At 35.2% G+C, this 20034-nt stretch overlaps 1 protein-coding gene across 3 annotated transcripts in view; it reads left to right on the forward strand.

Moving 5' to 3' along the window:
* Window positions 1-20034, forward strand: part of CYB5R4 (cytochrome b5 reductase 4) — an 81429-nt gene that overhangs the window by 45253 nt on the left and 16142 nt on the right. For 2 of the 3 annotated variants that reach the window (XM_004422080.2, XM_087443836.1), the window contains 5 exons: window positions 344-437; window positions 2271-2303; window positions 4462-4584; window positions 17012-17152; window positions 18706-18858. In XM_004422080.2, the coding sequence (XP_004422137.1) occupies window positions 344-437; window positions 2271-2303; window positions 4462-4584; window positions 17012-17152; window positions 18706-18858 (544 nt within the window). The remainder of the gene's footprint in view (window positions 1-343; window positions 438-2270; window positions 2304-4461; window positions 4585-17011; window positions 17153-18705; window positions 18859-20034) is intronic. The other variant, XM_087443837.1, reaches the window with a different exon arrangement.

A 20034-nucleotide genomic window follows, 5' to 3' on the forward strand; every position in this document is an offset into this window, starting at 1 on the left:
GCCTTCTGGTCTGACTCTAATTTTGTTTTCCAAATTATCATTCAACAAATATTTATTGAGCACTGCTCAGACCAAGTGATATTGTAAAGACAGTCCCTTACTTAGAGCTTAGAGATGAGTGGGTAAGGTAGATATTAAGCAGAAAAAAATATGTAATTAAAATTGCAGTATGTGCTTTGAAAGACAACTGGGTCGTGTGAGAGAAAAAACAGTCACGCTTATTTAGCTTGTGCGTTCTGTGAAGAAGTGCCATATGAACTTCCACTGATCATCTTAAAAGTATAGTTGTAGAAGTTTGGGAACAAATTTACTTTTTAATCTTTCTTTTTGCTTTCTATTTAAGGATATCACTTTAGACTCAGTAATAGTTGATCATCAGGATGATTCCTTTAGAGCAGAAACAATTATCAAGGATTATTCGTATCTTATAGATATTGGTAAGTACTTTATTCTTTATTAATGGAAACAACTCCAGTTTCCTTTAAGTATGGCAATAACTTGGTCTAAAGTCTAGGTAAAATTTTGTCTGCTGTTGTCATTTTGGTTTGTCATTTTTTTCTATTTCTTTATACTAATGAAAGTGCTAGCAAATGGCAGTACAACCTCACCTTTCCCAAGTTTAAACAATTAGATGCAGTCAGAATCAACAATAATATGAAATATTTGTTGGCCTAGCTTCGTAAGTCTCTTTTACTTGATAGCTACAAACAAATCGGAGGCCTGTCTGTCCCACACTCCTACTGAGCACCCGTCACTAGGTGCCAGTTGGCCTGTTTCCTGCCAGCTCTGTCACGGGAAGTCAGAGGCAACACCACAGCTGCATGGACTACAAGGTTGTGTTGTATCCCCCAGCTGCCTATCCCTTCGTGGCCAAAGACCAGCCATACAATTCATTTCTGTCTGTTTTGAGAGAGTACGGATCTATCAGAAGAAAGAAATCAGGACTAAAATCTGAAATCAGAGATACCAGATTCTTAATCCATTTCTCACCCATAATGACTCTAGGATTTCACCCTTTTCTCCTTTTAGGATGATGATGTTTTTCTAGTTAGAAGGTAGAAATGAAACAAGCAACAACAATATGAAAACTATGTGTTAAGCATGCATTCTTATGTAAAGAACATTTCGTTTACTTTTGCAAACCAAAGACTGGAATTCTCTAGAGCTCGGCTGACTCAGGGTTTTGCCTGTGGTTTTACTATATTAATGAAGTACGTTTAGTCCTGAATTTGATCAGAGCTGATAAATGAAATGTTTCTTCTTTTTTGTATTTCCCCCATTCATTAATCAACCTCAAAACTTAAACCTTTCTTCTAGAAATATGTCCTATTTTTTGTTAGCATAAGATCTAATGTATATTGCCTCTTGTAGGAGAGTTTTAACCAAACACTCAAATATCTAGAAAAGTATATATTATTCATTGGTACTGTCATGATTTTTCTTAAGTAAAACCTCTATGCTAGCATCTACTATGTTTCAAGTACTTTGTGGCTAATTTTGTTAACACTGTAGCTAACTATATCTAGCACACATATAAAAAAGAAACAAAAATTTCACAGTCAAAAATGTGAAACTGTTGGTTGCTAATATTGGATTGGAAAGACTAAAATAATACAAAACTGTAAGATCCAGATAACCATTAACACAGTGAAATTTAGAGCAGATGTTTGTGAAAGTATTTCTTGCATCTCCCTCTTCTGGAATTAAGTTCCATAAAGGCAGGGGTTTTTCCTTTTTCACTAACTGTTGTATCCATAACACCTAGAAAGTGCATGGCACACATAGATACTCAGTAATTTTTTTCTCAATAACTGAATTAATATTCAACTTTAGAAAACAATGAGAATGGAAAAACAGAGCCAGACCCGCGCCTGGCCTACGTTCCCGTATATATGTGTACACACGCTGGGCATGCACGCTGCAGGTGCTGCCTCTCTCCACACTCTGCTCCCCTCTCGGTTTGTAGGATTGTCAGACTAGGACCATGCTTTGGACTAGTGTGGTTACCCACTTGTGGGCAATTGAGTATTTATTCTTTAATTAATAGGAAGAGAAATGGAAAAATCGAAGAAATTAGTATATATTTAAATAATATGACTCTACGTTTTGGTTGTTTACAATTTCTTTCTTTTGGTCTCTCAGAATGTGTTTTACTTATCTTGAGGGATTTGAAATGGTGCGTAAAAGAACCATTTAAATGATCTTATATGGTGTTCATAGACTGTATGAATTGAAGTTATATTTTAACTGAATGTGTTTTTCTTTTCCAGAGCTAAGCCATGAGATTCAAGAAGATTTTTCTGGTAAGCTACCAAAAAATAATTATATATGTGCATACGTATACACGCACATACTTACATATGGGGAGAGAGAGAGGGAAAGACAGCATTTGTCTTATTTTTCATGTGTATATTTTCATGTTGCGAAACAAAGACGTGATATCTTTTATATAAACAAATACATTACGTTTTAAATATATTCTTCTCCCTCTGGGTTCAGGTTTTTCCCCCCTTTATTTTCCCCTTGTTCCATTCATCTCTTTACCCTTTCCTTTTTCTCTCCTTAGAAAAAAATTCCTGTCTCCTCTCTGTTCTTCCTTCCTCATCTCTGCCCTACTCTTGACATGCAGCTTGTAGAAATATACTAGACCAGACAAATTTTTCTTAGGAGTATATATTTAAATGTTTAATGTTGACAGAGCATATTAAATTATGAATATTGCTGCATATAAATGCACAGTGTGGTTTTTTCACAGCTATTTAACAACAGAAGACTCATCATAGGATGGTAGTTTCTTGGTGTTTTTGTTTTTTATTTTTGGCTTTATTGAGATATAATTGACAAATAAAATTATAATATGTTTAAAGTTACAGCATGGTGATTTGATATATGTATACATTGTGAAAGGATTCCCATGATCAAGTTAACACATTCATCACCTCACATAGTTACCTTTTTTTTTTTTTTTGGTGAGAACACCTAAGTTCCCCTGTCACAGCAAATTTCAATTATACAATACAGTATTATCAACTATAGTCACCATGTTACACAGTAGATCCCCAGACCTTATTCATCTTATAACTGAAAGTTTGTACCCTTTTACCAACCTCTCTCCATTTCCCCCACCCCCCCAGGCCCTGGCAATCGCCATTCTACTCTCTGTTTCCATGAGTTCTACTCTTCTTTTGAAGATTCTACGTATAGGTGATACCATGCAGTATGTGTCTTCTGTCTGGCTTATTTCACTTAGCATAATGCCCTCCAGGTTCATCCGTGTTGTCGCAAATGGCAAGATTTTCCTTTTTTTTTTTAAGGCTGAATAATACTCCATTACATATATATATATAAAAAAATATATATGGTTTCTTATTTTAAAGTATTTTCAGAATACCTTACACTGGTTCTGTGCCTTACCTTCTCTATATACTGTTGTAAGCTCTGTAAATTGTATAAATTCAGCTCTTTAAAGTCACGACCTATGTTTTCATGTTTGTTAAACTTCCAATCAGTGCTCATTGAATTGATTTCATTTGACTAATCTATCTTAAAAAGTTGTTGTTAATTGCTACTGAATTATGTGTTTACAGTGATACTTTAAGTCTTTAAAAGCACATTCAGTTCAGGCAGCCCTGGTTGCCTAGTGGTTAAGTTCGTGTGCTCTGCTTCCGCGGCCCAGGCCTAGTTCCCAGGTGCAGACCTACACCACTTGTCTGTCAGTGGCCATGCTGTGGCGGCAGCTCAGGAAGATTGGCAGTGGATGTTAGCTCAGGATGAGTCTTCCTCAGCAAAAAAAAAAAAAAAAAAAAAAGAGAGAGAAAACAAACAGCACGTTTAATTCATAAAATTTAATCGGTGTATAAAAGTCTATATTTTATTATTATACCTATATATTATAAACTGTTTTAATCCTTCAAAAATAAAAAGATAATCTAAAAGAGTTTTAATTATTAAAGATTCATATGGGCTTTAGAGGGACTCATTTTCCTGAGGCTTTTTCTGTGTTTATTAGGCGCAGTATTGATCTACTGAATTCACTCCTAAGAACCACTCACATCCCAACTAAGAAATGTTAAAAGAGTATAAATTAAATTTGCTTTTGTGGGTCCATTCAGTGGCTAATTTTTATATGTCAGCCTCCCCTTTTTTTTTTCTTAAAGCTATGTGTTAATTAGTTGCCATGGCTATATTTGAGCTTGTTTGAAAACTAGGAATACATATTAGTCTGGTCCTTGATAAATTAGTTTGAAAGAAGTTAACCTGAATCTAAAATAAAGCTGGATTTAACATCATATAAGGCATAAACAATTTTGATGAATAGGAACACAAAATGTTAACTTGACAAATGATTAGTGTCATTCATATCAGATTGGCACATTTGGATTTTTTTGAGAAAGATGGATTTTAAAATAAAATCTTATATTTAGTATCAATGAATACAAATGAAATTTCTCTTCTTTTCAGTGCGTATTGTTGAGAATGTGGGGAAAATAGAGATTGTTCTAAAGAAAAAAGAGAATACTTCTTGGAAGTGTCTTGGTCATCCCCTGGAGAATCATAATTCACTTATTCCAAAGAAAGATGCAGGTATGCTGTGCTGTTATTTTGAGTCCTATGTTAATGAAATTGTTCTGTTAGTGGCATAATTGTACCAGAGTTTGGAAGGTCACTTTGGGGTGAGTCAAAGGGTCCTTGTAACCCCCTCTAAGAAGTTGAACAGTGACATTGTGTCTGTTGTCCTCTTTTTTTTTTAATTGAGGTATAATTGACATATAACATTATATTAGTTTCAGGTGTATAACGTAGTGATTTGGTATTTGTATATACTGTGAAGTGATTGCCACAATAAGTCTAGTTAACATCTGTCACCATACAGTTATTAAAAAAAATTTTTTTTCTTGTGATGAGGACTTTCAAGATGTACTCTCTTAGCAACTTTCAGATATGCATTACAGTATTATTAACTGTAGTCACCATACAATACATTATATCCTCATGACTTACTTATTTTATAGCTGGAAGTATATAGCTTTTGATCTCCTTAACCCATTTCACCCACCTTCCACCCCCACTTCTGGAAATCACCAATCTGTTCTCTGTATCTGTGAGCTTGGTTTGTTTGTTTGTTTGTTTTGTTTTTTAGATTCCACATATAAGTGAGATCATACAGTATTTGTCTTTCTTTGTCTGCCTTATTTCACTTAGCATAATGCTCCCAAGGTCCATCTGTGTTGTTGCAAATGGCAAGATTTCATTCTTTTTTATGGCTGAATTGTATTTCATTGTGTGTGTTTGTGTGTGTATATCACATCTTCTTTATCCATTCATCCATCAGTGGACACTTAGGTTGTTTCCATATCTTGGCTATTGTAAATAATGCTGCAGTGAACATGGGGGTGCATATATCTTTTCAAATTAGTGTTTTTGTTTTCTTCAGATAAATACCCAGAAGTGGAATTGCTGGATCATGTAGTAGTTCTATTTTTAATTTTTTGAGGAACTTCCATACTATTTTCCATAGTGGCTGTACCAGTTTACATTCCCACCAATAGTGCACATGGGTTCCCTTTTCTCCACATCCTCACTGACACTTGTTATTTCTTGTCTTTTTGATAATAGCCATTCTAACAGGTGTGAGGTGATATCTCATTGATGGTTTTGATTTACATTTCCCTGATGATTAGCGATGTTGAGCATCTTTTCACGTACTTGTTGGCCATTTGTATGTCTTTGGAAAAATTTCTACAGTCATGCGCCACATAATGACATTTTGGTCAACAATGGACCACATATATGACGGCAGTCCCATAAGATTGGTACCATATAGCCTATGTGTGTGGTAGGCTATACCATCTAGGTTTGTGTAAGTACACTCTATGATGTTTGCACAGTGACAAAATTGCCTAATGACACATGTCTCAGATTTTTCTTGTTTCTTGAGATAGGCGTTTGGCACTATTAACTTCCCTCTTAGAACTGCTTTTGCTGCATCCCATAAATTTTGGTATATTGTATTTCCATTTTCATTTGTCTCAAAGTATTTTTTGATTTCTCCTTTGATTTCTACTGACCCATTGGTTGTCAGTAGCATGTTGTTTAATGACCACATATTTGTGAATTTTCCACTTTTCTTCTTGTAATTGATTTCTTATTTCATACTATTATGGTCAGAAAAGATGCTTGATATGAATCCGTCTTTTAAAATTTATTAAGACTTGTTTTGTGACCTAACATATGATCCACACTTGAGAATGTTTCATGTGCACTTGAGGAGAATGTGTATTCTGCTGCTTTTGGGTAGAATATTCTGTATAGGTATATCTATTAAGTCCATCTGGTCTAATGTGTTGTTTAAGGCTGATGTTTTCTTATTGATTTTCTGTCTGGATGATCTATTCATTGATTTAAGTGGAGTATTAAAGTCCTCTACAATTGTTGTATTGCTGACAATTTCTCCCTTTTGGTCTGTTAATATTTGCTTTATGTGTTAGGTGAGCCTCTGTTGAGTGCATAAATATTTACTAATGTTATATGCCCTTGTTGGATTAACCCCTTTATCATTATGTAATGCCCTTCTTTGTCTTTGATTACAGTCTTTGTTTTAAAGTGTATTTTGTTTGATATAAGTATAGCCACCCCAGCTTTCTTTTGGTTTCTATTTGCATGGAAAAATATTTTTCCATCCCCTCACTTTTGGTCTGTGTGCATCCTTACATCTGAAGTGAGTCTCTTTTAGGCAGCGTTTAGATGGTTCTTGTCTTTTTATCCACTCAGCCACCCTATGTCTTTGGATTAGTCCATTTACATTTAAAGTGATTATTGGTGGGCATGTTCTTATTGCCATTTTGTTGATTGTTTTCTGGCTGTTTTGTAGTTCTTCTCTCTTCCTTTCTTCTTCTCTTGCTCCCTTCCTTGGTGGTTTGACAATTTTCTTTAGTGGTGTGCTTAGATTTCTTTCTCATTATCTTTTCTGTATCTACTATAGGTTTTTGCTTTGTGGTTACCATGAGCCTTCTATTTAACGACCTATGTTTGTAGCAGTCTATTTTAAGTTGATAACAGCTTAAGTTTGATCTCATTCTAAAACTGTACATTTTTACCTCTCCCCATTTTATGTTTTTTATTTCACATTTTACATCTTTTTATCTTGTGTATCCCTTAACTAATTATTGTAGTTATAGTTATTTTTACCACTTTTGCCTTTTAACCTTCATACTAGCTTTATAAGTGATTGACCCACTACCTTTACTATATATTTACTTTTTTTTTTTTTTAAGCTATTTGTATGTATTTATTTATTTTGTGTGTGTGTGTTTGAGGAAGGTCAGCCCTGAGCTAACATCCATGCTAATCCTCCTCTTTTTGCTGAGGCAGACTGACTCTGAGCTACCATCTATTGCCAATCCTCCTCCTTTTTTTTTTCCCCCCAAAGCCCCAGTAGATAGTTGTATGTCATAGTTGCACATCCTTCTAGTTGCTGTTATGTGGGACGCGGCCTCAGCATGGCCGGACAAGCGGTGCGTCGGTGCACGCCCGGGATCCGAACCCCGGGCCGCTAGTAGCGGAGCGCGCGCACTTAACCACTAAGCCACGGGGCCGGCCCTATATATTTACTTTTACCAGTGAAATTTATACTTCCATGTGTTTTCTTGTTACTAATTAGTGCCCTTTCTTTTCAGCTTAACGATGTCCCTTTAACATTTCTTGTAAGGCTGCTTTAGTGGTGATGAACTCCTTTAGCTTTTGCTTGTCTAGAAAACTCTTTTATTAACAAAGATTAAATTTCTGACTCTACTATCTGATGTTAGGCATAATAAAATCATTAGGTAATGATACTTTAATGGGGAAGCCCACTTGTGCTTAGACTGTTGTCCAACCATTCACTCCTTCAGGTTCCTTTTTATAAAAGGTGCAAAAACAAGTTTAAGTTTATGCCTTGTATGCACATCTCATATTTTTACATTAAAGAAGACTTGTTTATTGTTTTTGTGCTTACCTAAACCAGTTTCTCAATTTACTCCTAAAGGAAGTAATTCATTTCCTTTCTTCATTTTATTCCTTCATTCGTTTCCTTTCTTCTTTTATTTTTGTAAGCTTTTTATCTAACATATTTATAGAAAAGAGTGCATATTATAAGTGTTCTCCTTGATAAATTTTCACCTAGTAAACACACTGTATATATTCTTTCTGGAAATTGGTAGGATTTGCTCCTTGTTCCAAGTGTTTTGAAATTTCACAATTTGATATGCCTTAACGTGGATCTGTTTTCATCTTTTGTGCTGGTCGTCCGTCCTTTGTGCTATCTTTTCATTATGGAAACTTAGGACCTTCAATTATGGGAAATATTGATTTTCCTTCCCCTTATGGTCTGTTTTTGCTTTCTAGAAGTATTCTTATTTTAAACTTCCTTAACAAGTTCTCTAGCTTATCTTTTCTCTCTTTTCAGTTTTGTCCTTTTGTTCTGTTTTTGGGGGAGATTTCTTCAGCTGTGTCTTCCAGCTCTTCTATTGAGTTACTTATTTCTACTATTTTTAACTTTTAACAACTCTTTTGATTTCTGTTTCTTTGTTTTAGCATCTTATTCTTACTGGCTTCTCTTATCTTTTTAGAATTACTGATAGAGTTTTGGAGTTTTCTTCTCCCAGTGTAACCTCTGTGTCCCCAGAGTTTGTTTTTTCGTTTTGGTCTGTCTTTCATATTAGATGCTTTCTTTGAATGTCTGCTGATCCTTGACTATCTGCTCATAGTTCAGGATGGAACTCTAAAAGTGATTGAAAACTCTGTACAAGTGGATGTGTCTTGTTGACAGTAATATTCACTATGTGGCTGGATCGTTTCCTTGGGAAAAATTTAATGCGAGTATTTTGTCAGAGTCTCCAGAGTAAACAATCTCCTACCTTGCACCTAACATTTCAGAAGTCATGTGGGGAAAGAAGGATGGGCATCTGTAAACCTCATATCCTTTGTTTTTTTGCCTAGTATACTGTATTAGTTTGCTAGAGCTGCCATAACAAAGTACTACAGACTAGGTGGCCTAACAACAGAAATTTATTTCCCCACAGTCCGGAGGCTAGAAGTCCAAGATCAAGGTCTTGGCAAGGTTGATTTCTTCTGAGGCCTCTCTTCTTGGGTTGCAGATGGCCATCTTCACGTGGTCTTCCCTTTGTGTGTTCTGTGTCCTTATTGCCTCCTCTTACGAGAACGTCAGTCATATTGGATTAGGGACCACACTGATGACCTCATTTTAACTTAATTACCTTTTAAGACCCTATCTCCAAATACAGTCACATTCTGAGGTACTGGGGGTTATGACTCCAACGTACGAAAATTGAGGGGGACACAATTCAGCCTATAACATATACCCAATCTGGAGACCCTTTCTTTGACCTCTGAAGAGTAAACTTATAATATTTTGCCAGAATAGGAGAAGGTCAGTCATGGGGCTGTACTAAGTAAGGGAGGACTTCACCGGGCGGGGGGCGAGTTGGAGAAACTAGGCTTCTTAAAAGAACTTTCATCCAGAAAGTCGTTTTGGCACCACCTTCACTCTGACTCCAGTGCCTTAAAGGGATTTTTTACCATACATGAGTTGAGTCTTGGCTTTCTGTACTTCTAGCTTAGGACTCAGCTTTATTGAGTCTGCTGAGTCAGTTACCAGTCATTACTTTGCCTTGTGAGTTCCCAAAGTTATGTTGCTTTTTCTTATTTCAATTCTTCCTGTCCTTACAGGCTTATGCCTTAAAAAACAAGCAAACACACATAAAAATCATCTTTGCTGTTCTTTTAGGGGGTTAGATGGAACAAACTGCATGTATTCACTTTAAAATCTTTAAATATTTAAAATTATTATAAGTATTTAAAATTATAAAGATATATTTGTGGATAATATTTTAATTTTCTCAAAAGTATCAGGTAGCCTTATTTTGAATACACATTATGTGTAGAAGGCTTTTTTAGGTACTGTGGTATAAAACAAAAGGCATTAGAAATTATTTTTCAGGTGGAAGAAAGAACATACACTGACATGAGGATAAAGAATACTTTTATAAAGAAACAGGGCAACAAGGGCAAGTTATATAGTACAAACTGAACATATTCTGAGGTAACCCCAAGTGAACAGATACAGATGAGTTTGATCTTGAATAGACTCCCCGAAGGAGGTGAATTTCAAGCAGTGTTTTGAAAGTGACTCTCAAAAAAATAACCAACAACAAAAAACTATGAAGGGCTTTCTAGGCAGTGCTTCAAATTGTTAGAGTACTTATTGTGCCAGGCATTTTGCAGGTTTTAGAGAAAGAAAAATATAAGCCATGTGTAGGAAAGGTCAAATAGATTAATTTTACCAGAGCAGGAGGTCTGAATTTTGTGGTATTAGATAGAGAACATAGAGGAATAAAAGTGTGATCTAGCAAATCAGAAGAGAATAGGTAAAAGACAGTGAAAGTGAAAAGGGATATTATTAAAGTGAAATCTCTTGCCCTGAAATTATCTGACTATCTAGTAATTGAAAAAGCATAGCAAACCAGATAAAAGCCAATAAATGATACTGAGAACCAAGGCTGACCTCCATTTGGAAATTGTTAGAATGAGCATCCCCTAAATATTCTTCTCTGCAATTTCCTGCGACTTTCCCTGAACTCTTTTATCCCTGCCATAAATGTGTACTTGATTCATGAACCACCATAGCTGGCTTTAGCCTTCTTGTCTGAAATTGGAGCCAAGCATGTATTTTTCAGTGAATTAGGTTTTCCACTTTGGAAAATGACTCAGGGTTTAGGGGATGTTTTTATTTATTTGAGTGAATTAGCAAAGATAATTTCTTCTTTGCCCTTTTCCCCCTTTAAATCATGACAAAAACTATAGATTACTTGCTTCACTAGTAAAGCTGAATACTTACATCATCCAAGTATTATATTAACTTGCTGTCAGTAACTTCAAATGTTTATAGTCCATCATGTGGTTCCTAGGTTTTTAATATATATTACAAAAATTATTGACTTTTATATTAGCATGCTGGCTTCCTCTTATTGAAATTTCTTAGCTAAAAGAATTTTAGTTTCAAAATAAACATGTAAATTGAAGACTCTTAAAACAGTACCTTCTCATGTCAAATCTAGAGTTTACTTACAGGAACGATTAAAATACAGCAAAGAATGTAATCAGAAGAGAAACTACTACGTTTTTACCTTTAATCCAAATGTAATGGGTGATATTTTAAATTGTATTAATGGAATTAGGCTACCATTTATAAATCGGATGCTTCCAATTATTTTTTTTCTCCCCAAAGATGACGATTATGAGTGAGGAGTTGTGTGTGTGTGTCTGCGTGTGATGGTCAAGGAACTCGTTTGTCCACTAAGGATCAGAAACTAATAGATAATTGAGTTACTATTTCTGTACCCAACCTAAAATTTTATTTTAATTGTGGTTGCCTGTAATATGGAGACTTTGATCGCCAGACAAAGGTAGTTTTAATGATTTGACAACAAACAACTCAGTAAATGAATCTTGGGATACAAAATTGTGAACAAGGTTTTTAAAAATTGTGTCACAGTTGTGATGTCAGCAGCCATTTATGAACCTTTAGGTTAGATATATATATGTGTGTGTATATATATATGTGTATATATATATATATATATATAGAATCTGTAACTCTCTTTCTTTTTTGTTTTTTTTTTTTTTGATGAATGGTGTAGGTCCACACCTGGAAACCGAACCTGGGCCACCAAAGCATAGTGCGCGGAACTTAACCAATATGCCATGGGGTGACCCCCTGTAACTCTCTTTTTAATTTAAATTGAACTGAATGAAATTGCTGACATATAACTGTTTTTAACTTAGAAAACTGGCAGTTTTGCATGGTTTGACTTATACTTTCATCAGGACTTCTTAGCTGCTGAAACTGCATATACACAAACATGTACATGCACACAGTGGAGTACTTGTAAATGTGCCTTTCAAGACACTGTGAGCAGTCATTTAATTGAGACTTTCTGTAGTGCCTGTGATTCTGCAGGCGAGCTGCTTGCTCTCACAATGAACAGATCTTCTTGCGAGTGTAGAAAAACCCCCTTCACCTCTCCCCAAACCTTGCCTGTGCATCCATGTTTCTTTGCTGCCTAAAAAAAGCATTCAGAATTACTAGAAATGAAGAAATATTGTGGATAGCAAATAAAAACTTCACTGTGGTTTGTTCTCTTAATTTAGCTGCTCTGCCCAGCAGGTATGAAGTTGTTGCTTGCACAATAACTATACAATCCTTTGTCATCTTGCCATCGTATTTTAGCTTCTGTTGGCCCAAACATGGAATCTGAAAAAACACAGAATAGATGGGGCAGGCTGTAGTTGAGTAAGAAATTATTTACTATATTAAAAAAATAAAATAGAAGGAGTTTAAAAACTTGGAATTCAGGTGATTCAGGCACTTCAGTATATAATGTTGGCTGAATTATTAGTTATGGAACATGAGAGGAGAGGCGATAGGTATAAAAATGTTCAAATTTAGTGACAATCTTGCTAAATGGTGTGTTGTCTAATGCCCCATTAAATCTAGTCTTGGAGAAAGAGCTGCCTTTTTCCTAGTTTAACACTGATGTTTATCTCTACAAAGTCCTCACCTTGAAAGATTCAGTTTACGGCAGTCTAGTTGAGGTAGTAAAACATCTTAATATACTTGAGGAATATTTTTAACAATAATGGCTAAAACAAAAGGAAATCTATGCTTTACTGTCAGTTTCTAATTCTGAGTTAAAAATCATGTGTAGAAATGCACGGTCTTTGAGCATTCTGCTCCATTATGTTTTACCCCAGTATATGAACAGACCTGTGCCCCTGGATATTTGTCACCCCTGGTGTTTGCAGGTGTGTCGTGAGTGTATTCTTATTCACACATACGAGAGTAGTTTGGGTGAGGATGATAAAACTATACTACAAGAGACTAAGTGGAAGCCTTATCAAAATTAATGAAAAGACTGAATAATTTTTTAAAAAACAACAAAATAAATGCAGTTATGTTAATACTTTTAAAGGCATGTAGTAACTCAAACTTCGTTGTTTCTTCAATATGGGAAGATATTCTAATGACTTCGTGAATTTGAGTTATCAGTAGGCAAAATGTTAAACATTTATACAGTGGTTGAAAATAATTTATACTCAGGTGTTCTGAACATCATCCTTGCAGTCAAGTTCATTGCTCATCAAGGTCACTGTCTTGGCAGAAACAGACAGCTAACACATCTAAATCAGCCTGGCCCCTGCTGTATGAACTGTGACAGATTCTAAATAGAATGTCCATTGAATTGAATGGCTGTAGGTTGTGGGTTTTTCTGTGTGGACATATCTAGGTATGTAAATCAATATATTTTTAAGTTTTGTAGATGTTAGTATGTTTTGGGTTGTTTCTTTTCCATCAACTTCATTTTTAAGTATGTAGTCCCACTAATTGGTTGCCCTATGTTGGTTCAGGAAGGTCTTAGAGGAATAAATGACTAAAGGTAGATTGCAAATTAGGTGGTAAGTAAATGACATTTAGATAATTGAAAGTAGTAAAGAGTGCTGAGAAAAAGTATGATTGATCAGAACAATAGAGTATGGGGATATTCAAGAAGAGATGTACCTGGGATGAATCTTGACTTGCTAAACTAGTTCCTTAATTTGGACATTAAATAGTTAGTAGGGAGTTGTAAAGGGTGGAGGGATAATCTATAAATATTTGTGCTTGAACTGACATGGTTAAAACAAGGAGGAAGACACTAAAGAATCATATGCTGGTCTGGAACAGTGGTTCTCATACATTTTGAACAAGGCCTGTGAACTGGAGCAAGAAACTAATGGCTTCTTGCTCCATCCCACATCTTCTCCCGCTGCTCTGTGACCTTGGGCAAGCTGTTTAATTTCTGTAAGCCTCTGTTTCCAGTAGGGAAAGTAAGAGTGGATAGGTGCTTATAAGTATACTAAGTTCAAATAGGGGTTGAAGGCCAGATTGAAGGCAGTGTGGACTCCTCGTCCAGTGTTCTCTTTCTGTTCTGTCTCCCACTGAAGACTTTGTCTATATTTTAACCTTGTGAAATTCTGTTCCTTAGAAGAAAAAATATAGTTTCTTTTCAACAAGAAGAAAAAGGTATACCCAAATTATCATATTATCCTCAGTGTTTCAGTATCACCCCAAGTAACATTATATGTATGTTATTAAAAGAAGTTAGGTATTTTGGGCAGAAATTTTTCTGTCTGATGTTTTTGTTTCACCATCTTATATTTATTTTTAGTTTCTCATTTTCTTGTATAATTATCTATGCTTACAAAGCCAGAGACCTGACACTTAAATAATGGCATTGTCCACACTGAAGTAGCCAGCACATCTGCTTTATACTTTTTCTTCATATGCTTCAATTCTGTCTACGCTGTCTCTCTCCTCAGTGCAATGGAAAGATGAAAACTTTGTTAAATTTTTCTTAAAACCTCTGAGTTGGGATTTTTTTTTTAAAATTTTTTATTTTATTGTGGTTTATAACATTGTATAAATTTCAGGTGTACATCATTATACTTCTATTTCTGCATAGATTAAATCATGTTCACCACCCAAATACTAATTACAATCCATCACCACACACATGTTCCTAATTATCCCTTTCGCTCTCCCCCCTCCCCCCTTAGTTGGGATGTTTTTTGAAATTATGGCAGACTTTTATATGTAAGATGTTGAGAGTATCTCTGTGGTGTTAAATGGCAAAAATACTGTGTTAACTCTCTAAAAGGAAAGTTAATGAATCACTGTAACCCAGGGTTTCCTTCTATTTTAAGTGTAATTGAAAAGATGCACACTTACTGTGTCATATCCCTTCTGGCAAATGCTAGAGTTGAAGTTGTCAAATCAGAAGATGAACCTGTTCATCCAGCAGTGAAGTTATCAGAAGGGTGTGCACTACATTTGATGACAAGAAATTACTATGGGCAGGACAGGCACCTGCCTTGAACTCACACTTGGAGAACTCCACAGTGGCTCTCCTACAGCCACACCCCTCCCACAGGAGGAGCAGCGTGCAGGGCCAGGAAATGTCCACCTGGAGTTCACCCTCTTTCCTTCAACACTGCACTCCAGGAATCTGGAACCCCAGGATTCCCTGCCCAAATGGCCCCAAATTCACTTGTATCCAGGGAGTGACCAAGGCTGTTTGTGGGGAGAGCAAGTGGATGATCTTGAACATGTGGGCTGGTGTGTCCACACCTGCATAAGGCTGCACTCGGTGTCAGACAGAGCCAGGGTGAGAGGAGGAGGGAGCAGGCCATAGTCAGTGACTGGGGGTGCAGCTGTCATTTCTCTGCATTTTCCTTTGTGAAACTTTGAGGAGTTCAAAAATCTTGAATTTGTAGCTAACCTTCTAGGACATTATTAAGGTATATTTCAAGGTACAGCATAGAACATATTTTATTTAATAGTCATTCATCTATTTTATAACTTTTAAAGGCTTAGACATGTAGTGCTTGGGTCTCTGATTGCATTCTTACTCTGGGTCCCAGAAAGGAAGGGATAAGATCATTTGAATCTTCATTTCTCCTGGTGGATGAGGCTGTGTCCTTTGATCTTTGTAAGTCTGGTACTGGATTAGGTCTTCCAGGATAACTTGAGGGTGGTACCCTTAGCTGTAATCTGGTCCAAGCTATGCCCTGGCTCTAGAATGAGGTGATTTGAATGATACTCGTTGGTTTTGGTGTGCCACTGTGCACTTTAAAGGTAGTGCACGCTAAGCTATCATGGTAGCAGGTGGAAAGATTTAGTGACCTGGGTCTTTGGGGCCAAAGGAGACAAGAAAAGAAGAGAAATTGGGTGAAAATGTGGCCAAATGATTTCTTAGGATTATATGTGAATTTCAGTTTTCCACTAACTATTGATTATTGGATGTTGGGCCTTCACATCCTAAGATCTGTAGTAAATCTCTTAAATATTTTTAGGTAAAAAAAAAAGAGAGAGAGAATAATTAGGATAAGAAATGCTTGATTAGAGTTGATTCCTTTATACCTCTATAAATGCTGTTTTATAAGAGAAGAAATAATGAAACAAATTAATATCATCAGTCTACTCTGGTATGCTGTTTACATCCAAAAGAGGATTTACTAGTGAAAATATTAATGCTTTCAGAACTTCTATAACAAGTTCTTCCAACTTAAATGATATTATTTTGCTCTGTATACAAATAATGTTTCCTGAGCTTGGGATATTAATATCAAATATTTCCAGTATTTATAGAAATATTTTATTCCTTTTGTTTATTTGTATATTAGTACCACAAACATGGCATTTTCAGTTTTTTACTTAATTTATTATTTTCCAGATAATCAAAACTTACACCCTTAAACATAAAATTTTTTTTGTTTTAATCAATTTTTCACAGTTAAATGTTCTATAATTCATATACATATATAATACATATATACAAACATAGAGACATATGAATGTATATTTTTCCTGCATTTATCGAAGAACTGTTTCTAAAATTATTTAATTGTGCTAATATTGTTAAACCTTAAATACTTGAGTTTCAGGACTTCTCTGTTCTGTAAGAAAAGACTTTAGAATGTAGATTTGTTGGTTATCAAATATTTTTCACATCTATAATTTAATTATATAGCTGTTAATATGAGGCTTAGAAGATGGAATTATTTAAAAAGTGAATTTAAGAAGAAATAAATTAGCTTTTAATTTCTTAGAATGTAATGGTTTTAATATGCTGTAATATTAAACAGACGTGAGGAAATAACACTCATTTTATACAGTTCATTTTTCAAATTATAGAAGTATTTACAAGTTTTAGAAAACAGATACCTCAGGAAAAAAAATGAAAAAAATTAACACTGTAAGATTTTTAAAATACTGATGAATTTTTAAAATATATAGGTATTTTAGTGAAATTCAAGCTCACTAAGAGCAAAAGCTGAGTCTGCTTTCACTTAGTGGGTCTAGTATTACTTCTTATTTAATTTATTCATCAATAAGAGAAAATGAATCACTTCCTAGGTTTGTACTACAGACAATGCCAGTTAATTTCCAAGGAAGATGTTACTCATGATACGAGGCTTTTCTGCTTCATGCTGCCGCCAAGCACTTATCTTCAGGTGCCGATTGGGCAACACGTTTACCTCAAGCTAACTATTACAGGTAAGGTAAATAGAGGCTTCGGGGAAACATTTTCATCATTTATAAGCAGTTCATAATCAGTACTAATCTCTTTAGGAAGCAGCCATTGAGGTTATTAATAAATGTTTCTAGGCAGCTGGATTTAGTGATAGCTAGATTCTAGGTTTGTGGATGCAGTGTTCCTACATGTTGGAACTATAGCTATGCTGTATTATTATATGGAACAAAGAAATTGCCACTAGTCAGAGAGATGGTTCCACCAGCATTGTAATTACTAACAAAGACCTAAATGAAAGATGTGGGGGAGTGTACAAGTGGTCCTTCGTGAGGACAACTACTAGAAACACATACTAGCATCTCTTAGGAACCACTTATGGTTGTGTCATTTATGAAGTTGAATTTATAAAATTCAAAATGAGTGAATGCTTATAAATGATTTCCTTATATGTGCCACCAGTATAAGCTCTGTAAAGATATTCCTTACTGTGTGAATTCTTTTTTCCTTATTTTCATCCTAAAATTACCTCTTTTAAATACCCTCCTTCTTTATGTCCGTTTTCTTGGCCTTTTGAAGCTGCAAAAGGTAACATTCTCATGTTAGTCACAGTGTTCCCAGCAATCAGTCTAACAGACCACCAGCCAGAATTTGGTGGATACAGTATATTATGTTGGCACTTAAGTTTTTCTCTTCATCATCACTAATGCCAGGTTATCATTCAATAGCTGATATCTTTCCCAGTGCAGTTATTGTCAATATACTATAATTTACAGATAGATTAATTTTGTATATGTCAAGGAGTCGTGTATTTTTGGTCTTACAAATGTATGGTGACCTCTTTCTTTGGAATTCGGCTAACTAAAATATAACATGAATTTTTATTAACTATTAATATTTTATTATTTATAGTTATTAATATTATATATTATATATAAGCGATATATTAAATATATTTGGTATTAATATTTATTATTAATATATTTTAATATTTATTTCATCCATTAATTAATATTATAGTCTTAGAAGTGATTGGATTAACATTCTTTTCTTTAATTACCAAAATAATATCTAATATATTAAAACAATTCAAAATATATAAAGTAAAAAGCATAATTCTTCCCTTTCTCACACCCAAATGATCCCATTGGCCATCAGTCACCGTTGTTAAAAATTTGGTATATAATTAAAATTATTATATAAGTGCCTTCTTACGTCTCTATGTAAACTTTTGGTGCCGTTTCTGTTATGGTCCATTACAAAGTTTATATGTTGATGAAATAGATGGTTGTCTGAGTTTATTGACATAAATTCCTATCGTCTTATGCCACACTTAATAAAAACAGATTGTCTATATTGTGAACAGAGTATTGATTTGTTAAAATTATTTCAATGCACATAGGATTTGGGTATATATACATGTACTATATACATATAGAATGTATAGTTAGAATTATATACACATTAGGTGTACAGTTTTAAATATATACTGATAACATCATAAAATTTGTATGTTTCATCTGCATTCAGAGCTTTTTAGATTTTTAGAATTGAATTTCTTTGTTGTGACTTTTTCTAGATACTGAAATTGTGAAGCCATATACACCTATATCTGATTCCTTACTCTCAGAGTTCAAAGAACCAGTTCTTCCCAACAATAAATACATCTACTTTTTGATCAAAATCTATCCTGCTGGACTCTTCACACCAGAGCTTGATCATCTTCAGATTGGTTAGTATTTTTTTTTAACCTCCTGTGTGTTCTAGGTTTGATCACATGTTAGTCTGTACTCTAGTTATCTCCATGTGGAAGTCTATCAAATATCTTAATTTTATTTATTTATTTATTTTCCCCCCAAAGCCCCAGTAGATAGTTGTATGTCATAGTTGCACATCCTTCTAGTTGCTGTATGTGGGACGCGGCCTCAGCGTGGCCAGAGAAGCGGTGCGTCAGTGTGCGCCCGGGATCCGAACCCGGGCTGCCAGCAGCGGAGCGCATGCACTTAACTGCTAAGCCACGGGGCTGGCCCTATCAAATATCTTAAACTCAACATGTCTGCAACCAAAGTCGTGTTCTCTTTGTCCCCCCCAACCTAGCCTTACTCCCATATTCCTCATCTGTATTGTTTGCCCCGTTCCTGGTCATTCTTGACCCAATCTGGAGGCAAGTCATCCTTGAGTCTTCCCATTTTCTTCCTCCGAATCCAGTCAGCCACTAACTTCTATTGAGTCTCCCTCCCAGTGACTTAAATTTTTCTTTTCCATCCCTTCTGCCACCATCTTAGATCAAGCCTTCATCATTTCTCTCTTGGCCTCTAACTGGTCTCTCTCAGTTGCCGCTAACTGGTATCTTTATGTTTCTATTTATCTGCGTTTTCCAATTGTCTTTCCAGACTGCCCTGAGGATAGATTTAATCATGTTGCTCTGCAGCTTTGAAACCTCTGATGAGTCTCCATTACCTAACTGGTTAAGTCCCTTCCATGACCTACAAAGACTTTCATGATCTCTCCAGCTTCATCTCTTGCTGTACAAAATACTTGTGCTACTCAGAGTTCTACAAGTTTCTCATCCTCATTCATAGGTACATGCAGTTGCCTCGTGTAGGATGCCCATCAGCCTTTTCTCTACCTGTCAAATACCTTGTTTTAAAGACCCAAACAAAACATCATCACTTCCTTTATGAAGCTCCCTCCTCCTCTGAACTCCCAATAACTAACACTTTGCTCATAGCTGCAGGATAAGAATAAGTAATATTCCTTCTTTATAAGTCTTGAACTTATTCTTGGATTTCTTGCACTTAACATGGCAGTTGGCACTCAGTAAATGTACCTTGAAATAATTAATGAAAGGACTATGATAAGATCTGTTAAGATTTAGAGACCCTCTTCCTGTTTCTACTCCTTTTTG

This window comes from Ceratotherium simum, chromosome 19 (genome assembly GCF_057802395.1).
Source record: "Ceratotherium simum simum isolate JZ-2026a chromosome 19, ASM5780239v1, whole genome shotgun sequence".
NCBI lineage: Eukaryota > Metazoa > Chordata > Mammalia > Perissodactyla > Rhinocerotidae > Ceratotherium > Ceratotherium simum.